Consider the following 8,568-nt stretch of genomic DNA (forward strand, 5'->3'; position numbering starts at 1 on the left):
CTCAAACTTTTCAGGTTGATAACCCCTTACCTGAAGTCAAAAATTTTCATGACTCCCTCCCTGTCTCACGTTGACTACAAAGAATAAAAAAAAGCATCAGTGATGATAACACTAAGCTTGCATGTGCATGGAGAGGCTGGCAGGATACTTACCTTGAAGAGGACAGCTACGCGGGTTGTCAGGGAGTGAGATTCTCTTTGCTTTAGATGGCAATAAGATTTGTCAATGTCTTAGGACCCCACCCCCAGCGTCACAACTCACCGGCTGACAGACCATATCGGACCGTGCCGCCTCTGAAGAACGCTGCTGGCATAGCCCCCAGCCAGAAGCACCGTGACTATGAAGGAAGTGGGTGAGGCCGTGCTGCCAGGCCCCGCACTCATGCCACGCTGTTTGCTCCAGTGCATGAGACAGCAAATCATTCCAAGAGCTTTATTCCTATGTTGACTTAAGACACTTTCAATCATTAAAAAACAACAACAAAAAATCCATGTATGCAGAGTACTCCTACCACATCAGAGAGGGAAACGGACAAGGTCAGAACAGGGCACTTCGGAACAGAACTGAACTAGCGATTCCCCCAAATAATCTCTCTTTTCCCCCATGCAGGCCGGTAGAGGGCTCAAGATCCCGGCTGGGTTGTAACTGGCCATTTACTCTAGAAAGCGAATAGAATCACCATCCCACAGCCGGATGAGCGGGGGCATGCTCCATCCCGGATCAGGCTGCAGATGAATCAGTCTAGTGGAACAGAAGCGGGTTTCCTAACACAACACAATAGACCAGTAGGTGTTGCCAGAGCGGCGTTATCAGAGGCTCTTCTTGAGGGGGAAGGAAGGAAGTCGATCCATCAGGAAAGGGCTGAGTCTAACGCACCCTAATGCCGATCAGACAGCTCTTTGCCACACGGTGCCGTGCATACCCCCCACCCCCGAGGTCAAGCTATGTGATCACAAGGGCTCTGTATGTTGGTGCCCCTTCACCCCAGGAAAGGCTGTACACAGGAGAGATGCTGGAGCGAGTTGTGCCCCAGAGGAGCTGGTAGAACCATGATGTGCCGCAGCTAGGACGACAGACAGTCTGAAGCCCCCCAGGGGTGGGGATTTCAATCCTGCAGCTGGAGGGAGCTGCTCTAGAGTTATTGGGATGCTCCCAGGAGAAGGAACTCCCAGGTAGCAGAGCAGCAGCAGCGCTGTAAAGCCACAGTGGGCAGCATGGGGCTGGAGGGGAGAGCATACGACTGCCCAGCTAGAGCCAGTGAAGGAGGGGTCTGACGGGGAGTCCGCCTCAACTGTGGCCAAGGACACCAGGCAGGTGCATGTCATGGCTGCAGCCACCCTGGAAGGAGCGGAGCTGGGTCAGCGCAGAGGTGGGGATGGTTCCCAGAGACAAGCCAAAGGAGCTGGCTCACATTCCCGGCAAGCCACCCAAGCCCCAGGAGCTCCCTGAACTGGTGGCCTGATGCAGGGTGGGTGGGACTAAGTGCTTGTCAAGGGTGATTCCTACTGAGCCAGCAGTGATTGGTGCAGAGACAGAGAAAGTGGGGGAGGAGCCCAGCAGACCTACAGCTCCCATTCCTCCCTAGCCCAGCTGCAAAGCAGGTGCCCGCAGTCTCCTCACAGATCATCCCCTAATGCCCATCGGCTAAGGGGAAGGGCCACAGTCAGACACCCCATTGGTTAAGGAGAGGCGTTTACCCTTTAGTTACCCCACTAGAACATGTCCAGGTTTCTCCACTGACTGTGGTACTTGGATGCAGCCCCCTTGAAGCCAGTCAGACCCCCTTCCCCACGCAGTGGCTGTGTCCTGGGACTCCTGTGTCCAGGTCTGGCCGTGCCCCGGATCACATGCAGTCCATGGAGTTCTCAGGCAGGATGCCGAGAGCAGTGCCCGGCCCCTTGGCTGAGGTGCAGCTGGCAGACAGCACGCCCTCGGGCTCCGGGTCCACGTTCTCGATGTCCTCCATCTGGTCACTGGGGCCGTCCCAGTTGATGTGGAAGCGGGTGACACGGGGGTTGGAGGCCAGAATGTTCCTCTGCAGCTAAGCAGGGGGAGGAGGAGTCAGACAGCTGCAGGGCTTGTTATACAGCAATCTGGGGGCTAGAGACACCTAACAGCCCCCCAGCCTGTGTAGGAGAACCCTATGGGGGGAGAGATGCTGGAAAATTTCCAGTCAATCAGCTGGCTGTAGGGGCCCTTGCTGGGATTTCATGCTATGGGGAAAGAAGTGGGGCCTTCCCACCCCCAGGGCGTACCCTGGCCTAAGCCAGTTGAGATGGGAGGGCAGGACAGCACTGGGATATAACCAGGAGTCAAGTCTTTTCTTCCTTAACTAAGGGCATGGCTACACTTGCAGATGTAGAGCGCTGCAAGTTAACCCAGCCCTTGGAGAGCGCAGTAGGGAAAGCGCTGCAGTGTGTCCACACTGTCAGATTCAAGCACACTGGCATGGCCACATTAGCAGCTCTTGCAATGCCACAGAGAACAGTGATGTGGTAGCTATCCCAGCATGCAAGTGGCTGCAACGTGCTTTTCAAATGGGGGTGGGGGTGGAGTGTGACAGGGAGCATGGTGTGTGTATGTAGGGGGAGAGAGCGTGGATTTGTAGGGGGCTGAGAGCATGTCAGCATGCTGTCTTGTAAGTTCAGACAACAGCAGACCCCCCTCCCCCAGCCTCTCTCTCTCACACAATCACAGCAAGCAACATTGTCTCAGAGAAGATAAGCAGCGGGCTGTCAGAAATGGAGCTTTGAAAGGGCATATCCGCATTCCTACAGCCAAGTTCAAAACAATGACAAGAGTGGCCACTTGACTTAAGGTGATTATGGGACTTTCTGGAGGCTGATCAGAGTGCAGTAATCCAACACCTTGTTCACACGGACGCTGGGGTGTTTAACGAGGCACAGCAAGCATTATGATTCTCATGGAGATGGATTACCAGAAGTGCTCCAGCTGCAGAGTCCAGGCGCTCTAAGTGCCTTGCCAGTGTGGATGGGTCGTGAGTTAGGGCGCCTGGGGCTGCTTTAATGGGCTCTAAATTGTAAGCGTAGCCAAGCCCTTAGTAAAGGTCTAAAGTACCAGCAGCCCTGCTGTACAGAGGGGGAAACCGAGGCACAGGGTAGCAGGGAAGCGACCTGGGCAAGGACCTACAAGTAAATCGGTAGCAGAGCCAGGAAGGGGACCCAGGTGCACTGACTCCCAGTCCCCTAGCCAGGGACCTCGAGACTCACCCTTTCCCAGGCCGGGCAGGGACCAAGAGCTTGAAATGCCGCACTAGGGCTCAGAGCATCAGAGAGCTCCCTGATCCCAGCCCCCCAACCCCGTGAGGAACTGGGTCAGACCAGGGCTCCGCAGTGGCAAGAGCCTCCTTGCCCAGAAGGCCCGAGGTGCCCCTTACAAAGACCCCATCGGCAGGGTGTGAGTCAAGAGCCCCCCTCTGCCAGCTGCTCGTACCTGGGAGAAGTCTGGCTTAAGGGGCGGGTTCTCCCGCAGCTCAGGGTCCGTGTACTCGTTGTTGACGTAGTAGCCCACGCGGATGAACTCCTGGCCCAGGTAGGTGCAGGTGATGAGCACCACAGTCACCCCCACCGCGTCACTCTCAGGGATCAGGCTGGGGTTGGGGGCTTCGGCCTGGAAAGGAAGCAACATCCCCGCCCCAGGAGGAGATCAAAGAGCACGCCAGAGGGGCACCGAAAGCCAGTCACATTGGCGAGTTTTTAAGCCAGAAGGGACAACCAAATCACCCTGTATGACCTTCTCTCTATCACCAAGCCCAACAGCCCAGATCAGACCAAACTATGGGAGACCCAACAGTTGAATGCCACAGGGAGAAAACAGGAGGGACTGAGGTGCTAGCGATGACTGGGAATTGATTTAGTGAGATCTAACCAGACGAACTGAGCAAGGACCCCTGCTACGCACGGTAGAGAAAGGCGAATAACCACCAAAGTCCCTACCAATCTGACAGCAGGGTTGGGGTGGGAGATTTCCTCCTGACCCCAAACCTGAAGATCAGCGTGACTGTGAGCACAGGAGCAAGACTCACCAGCCAAGCATCTGAGAAAGAATTCTCTGTACTCCCTCAGGGTACCAGCCCACCCTGTCCACAGTCCATCTCCAGCTGTGGTCAATCCCTGATGCTTAAGAGGAAGGACAAAAATAACCCTGAACACACAAAGGGAAACAAGTTTCAGAGTAGCAGTCGTGTTAGTCTGTATCCGCAAAAAGAAAAGGAGGACTTGTGGCACCTTAGAGACTAACAAATTTATTTGAGCATAAGCTTTCGTGAGCAATTGGCTTCCTGATTCCCGCTAGCTAACATTGCTCTCTGCAGACATCTTGCTCGGAAGGGTCTTCACCACCATAATAAGGCGTTGCCCATTCATCCTGCCTCCTCACTCAAAAATACTGCCACAGATTAAGGGTCCCAAGCTGCTTTGGTTGCATTTCGCCTATCCAGTTGCTTCCTAGCCCCAGACCAGGCCCTCTAGCCCCGCCCAAGTCTCTCACTAATGCCTCTTACCTCAAACACAAACATGTGCCTCCCAGCTGGGACAGGCCCCACCAGCACAGAGTCGAGCACCTGGTCATACTCCTCGCTCTCCGCAGAGCCCACATAGATGATTTTCCACTCCAGGTCTGAAAGGGAAGGGGACCGCAGTGAGAATCAGCAGCAGCCCCTGAGTAATGCTGGGGAACCGATTCTGCTCTGGATTTACACCAGCATAACTGAGCACAACACCCAGATTTACACCAACGTGATGGTCTGACCCTGTCCCTTGTGTTCCCCATCGGTTTCCCATCCAGAACTTAATTATCAGTGTCTCACAACCACCAACCCCTTTGTGCTGGGCACTGCCCAGACATGCTAGGACACCACCACAAAGCAGACAAGATAAAGGAAGGGTTATTATGCCCTTTTACAGGGACACTGAGGCACAGCAAGCTTAAGTGACTTGCCCAAGATTCAACCGACGCTGTGGCATGGCCCAGAACCGAATTCTGATCTCCTGAGTCCCCAGCAAACACCTCAAACATGAAACCATCCTCTGAGCTGCAAGCTCCTTCCCTTCCTCCTGCCAACCCATTTCTTCGAGGGATAGGGATCAAAGGGGACCCCAGAAGGTTAGATTCTGTAGACCACCAACAAGAGATGGGAGACCACCTTTTGGCAAGAGATGAGACCAAAGCACTGACCAGAGTCTCCGACAGGCGCAGCCCCAGTGGGAAGGGAGCCAGACTCTGCTCTTTAAAGCTCATGAGAGATTTCCTGATTATGGGCCAAGGGATCATCTTAAGCATTGCCTGCACTCAAGGCTGCACCAGTTACAGCCAGAATGGTTTCGTTGCAAACCCCCATCTGTCTATCCGGTTCCATCTGCAGTTCCTTGTCTGATACTTAGATCGGAAGCTCTTTGGGGCTGGGTCCTTCTTTTTTGTTGTTTGTACAGCGCCTGACACAATGGGGTCCTGAGTCATGTTACCTCCTGTGTGGGTGCTCTTAATTACATTAAGCTCAACTCTGGTTTTAAATCAAGTTAATAATCAGTGCTCCTCTGAATACAAGCACATGCACTAGGGTTGCCAAGCTGTCCATTCCAAGGGATGAGTTTCAGCTCCGAGCAGGATCTGCCTTCTTTTACCAAAGCCTGGTACCCAAACCTAAGAGGCACTCAGGCATGTCCAAGCCTGAGCCAATGCCAGACCTATGCCCCCATGCACAGACATCAAGCTAGAACAAGTATGCATATGGGAGGGTGGAAGGGTAGTTTTCACTTCCACACCTGAGGGAAGCATGCTATGTAACATGTAAACAGTTCCCAGGAGACTGGATCCGGGTGGCCTTTGCCAGGCAGAGTAATGCCACATAGCAGGGGGAGTTCAGATGAAGGGGGATATGTAGTTTCTCAAAACAAATCAGAAACAGCAGCTTTTCACATACAGAAGCTGTGTAATGTGCAAGAGAGGGGATGCATTAGCCAGAGATTACATAATAGGCTAGAGTAGCTTACCAATAGAGGGAAGCCTTCCTTGAGGAACAAACTGCAGCATATACCCTCAAACTGCTACGAGCTATAGCCCCCTTCCCAGAATAGAGAGTAGTGGGGGATGATCCCACACAAGCCCCTAAGAGCAAGGAAATTCAGTCTGATTGAGAGCTGATCCTCCCCCCAGTGCACTGGAAAGCTTATCTGATTGGTTCGCAGACAGGTTTCCCAGAGTGGCATGGCCCGTCCTGTTTTAAGATCCCCGCACAGGGCAAGCTGCAGAGTGAGGCGGGCTATGCAGCGGGTGATGCCGCCTGTATCAGGAGGATCGCCTTGGAGAAGATGGACGGTCCAACAACGCGGCAGCATTCCTGCTGCCCCCACTCAGCGGGGCTGTGCTCAGACTCCGCAAACAGCCCATTTTCAAACAGTAAAGCCAATGAGACATGCCAATTTCTCAGCCCCAAAGACAGCAGAGAGATTTGGCTGCCGCCACTCCACAGCTTTGACACCCCCTGAAGTTAAGAGGCTCAGGGCTTAGGCCATAAAGGGCTTTGCAAGCTACGCTTTCGTGACAACACCGCTCTGCGGCGTGACATCTCACACTATCCTCACACCCTTTGGAAAGTCTCTTTTCGACCCCTGGGCTCCTTTCTTCAGAGAGAGGAGCCAGCCTCCCAGAGATGCCTCAGAAGCACTCAGATCTCTTAATACAATGGCTCTAAAACTGCAGTCTAAGGGCCGTTTTCCTTGATGGGCTGTTTTAAGAAGAAGGGGCAGGAGGGGGTTTAGGGTCTTTTGGATGGGAAATCTTAGCGGCGGAGGGCAGACAAAGAACTGGAAACATCACTGCCACTATTCTACCTTTCAGCGCCATCGTTTCGCTGTGTTAAGTAATGTCTCATTCACGTGTTTATTGCTGGAAAATATTCAGCCCAGGAAGATTAGTCTGGCTACACCCATGCCCTGCAAAAGGCAAAAGTTTTCTGCCCCGAGGCATCTCCGGACCAGAAGGATTCTCTGGCCACCGAATCAAGCTGTGCGTGGTCCGCTTTTCAGAAATGCTGGGCACAACGTGATTCTCACCCATCAGGGCATAACGTACCATTTAAGCCGCGGTGTCGATAAAAACTGGCACCAAGGGAACAGAAGTTTGCAAGCAGAATTCCCTGGGGGCTGCCAGGTAAGAGTCTCACCCCCCCCCCCCCCCCGGCGAGGAGCGGGGCGGGGCTGGCAGGGTTAATGGGGGTAGTTCAGCTGGGTGATTTTGACACCCAAGAGCTCGCTGCAGCCCGCTGAGTGGAGCCAGAGGCGGGGGGCCGGGGGGGGCTTCCAGCTCCCGCCCGCTTCCCCAGCGCGGCCCCGCCCCGCTCCTGTCTGGGCCTTGGCTCGCTCCCCCCCGCAGCCCCCTGCCCGCTCCGGTAAGAGCCGCCCGGCCTGCTGCGGCCACGAGCGAGCGGCGGCGGGCCAGGGGACTGGCGGTCCGGAACCCAGGAGTCCGGGGTCCCTGAACCCGGCGCATCTGCCCCGCCCCCACTCCCCGCCCGCCCGCGAGGCCCCGCCCCCAGCCTGTGCGCGGTGGGGGGCCCGCTCCAGGCCGGGGCGGAATGGGGGTGGGGGGGCAGGGGCTGATGGCGGCGGGGGGGCTCCCAGGCCTCAAAGGTCCCAGGGCCAGACCCGGAAGGGTCCCGGCGGGGGGGGGGGGGGGCGGCAGCCGGGTGCCCCGTTGTCGGGGGCTCCCGGCCGGACTCACCGTGCGGCAGCGCCTCCCCGCACTCGAACTGCACCTGGAAGCGCAGCGGGCGGCCGAACGGGCTCGGGTTCTCCAGCACCGACACCCCCAGCACCGACACGCGGGACATGCCGCCGCCGGGACCCGAACCCGCCGGCGCGCGCGCCACAAAGCGGCCCCGCCGCCCGCGCGCGCCGCCTGCGCGCACAGCCGGCCAATCAGCGCGCGTCACCCGCCGGCCTCCGCCAATCCCCACCTCCGCCCCACACCGACGCGCCAATCCCCGCACTTCGCGCCGGGACCAATCCCCGCCCGGCCCGCTCACTTCCTGCCGAGCGCCGCGCCCCTGCCCTCAGTCGCCAATCGGCTTTCCCCTCCCCGTCCCTGGCGGGAGCCGGATGCGACCAATCCGCGTCCGCCTCGCATTGCTCGCCGCCAATCCGCGCGCGCGCCGACTTTGGGGACACCAGCGGCCAACAACCAGCCAGGTCGCTTGGACGAAAGAGGAAGGAGGAGGGGGAGGAGAGTCTGACCAATCAGGAGGGGAGATGAGGCAGAGGCGGGGGAGCCTGGGTGGGGGGCTGTAGGGGGCGGTGCCTGGGCCTTATAGGGCCATATGGGACTGGGCGTTACATTCCTGCAGGGGTTGGTGGGAGCCAGGCGCTAGGGGGCGCCTGGAGGTGCCAGCCATCAGACCAGATTTAAAGCCAGGGGGAGGGAGCTGTGCGGTGGGATCGAGGGGCACTGGCAGAGCACTGCCCTGGTGCTGCGCTGAGAGAGCAGAGTGTCCCCTCCTGGCTCACGGCATCCACCCCCCGGCTTCTCCTCTGAGTGCCTGACCCAGCCGAG

The 8,568-nt window shown here is 56.9% G+C and overlaps 1 protein-coding gene across 1 annotated transcript; it reads right to left on the bottom strand.

The window, feature by feature from the left end:
• Positions 1-418: 418 nt before the first annotated feature.
• On the bottom strand, positions 419-7,906 carry ASF1B (anti-silencing function 1B histone chaperone). Its single transcript, XM_048832388.2, has 4 exons — positions 7,741-7,906; positions 4,523-4,638; positions 3,454-3,630; positions 419-2,041 (listed from the first exon to the last, which is right to left on the bottom strand). Exons 1-4 carry the CDS (start codon positions 7,847-7,849, stop codon positions 1,844-1,846), a joined length of 600 nt encoding a protein of 199 aa, XP_048688345.1. The 5' UTR covers positions 7,850-7,906; the 3' UTR covers positions 419-1,843.
• Between the last annotated feature and the right edge of the window lie 662 nt (positions 7,907-8,568).

The sequence above is a fragment of the Caretta caretta genome, chromosome 20 (assembly GCF_965140235.1).
Source record: "Caretta caretta isolate rCarCar2 chromosome 20, rCarCar1.hap1, whole genome shotgun sequence".
NCBI lineage: Eukaryota > Metazoa > Chordata > Testudines > Cheloniidae > Caretta > Caretta caretta.

Excerpts from the sequence above, each read along its gene's own strand:
- ASF1B (XM_048832388.2), bottom strand. The coding sequence starts at position 7,849 with ATGTCCCGCGTGTCGGTGCTGGGGGTGTCGGTGCTGGAGAACCCGAGC. Across the intron at positions 4,639-7,740 it reads CGGGGAGGCGCTGCCGCACG|ACCTGGAGTGGAAAATCATC; the intron begins GTGAGTCCGGCC and ends CTTCCCTTTCAG. Across the intron at positions 2,042-3,453 it reads TTAAGCCAGACTTCTCCCAG|CTGCAGAGGAACATTCTGGC; the intron begins GTACGAGCAGCT and ends CCCCCTGCTTAG.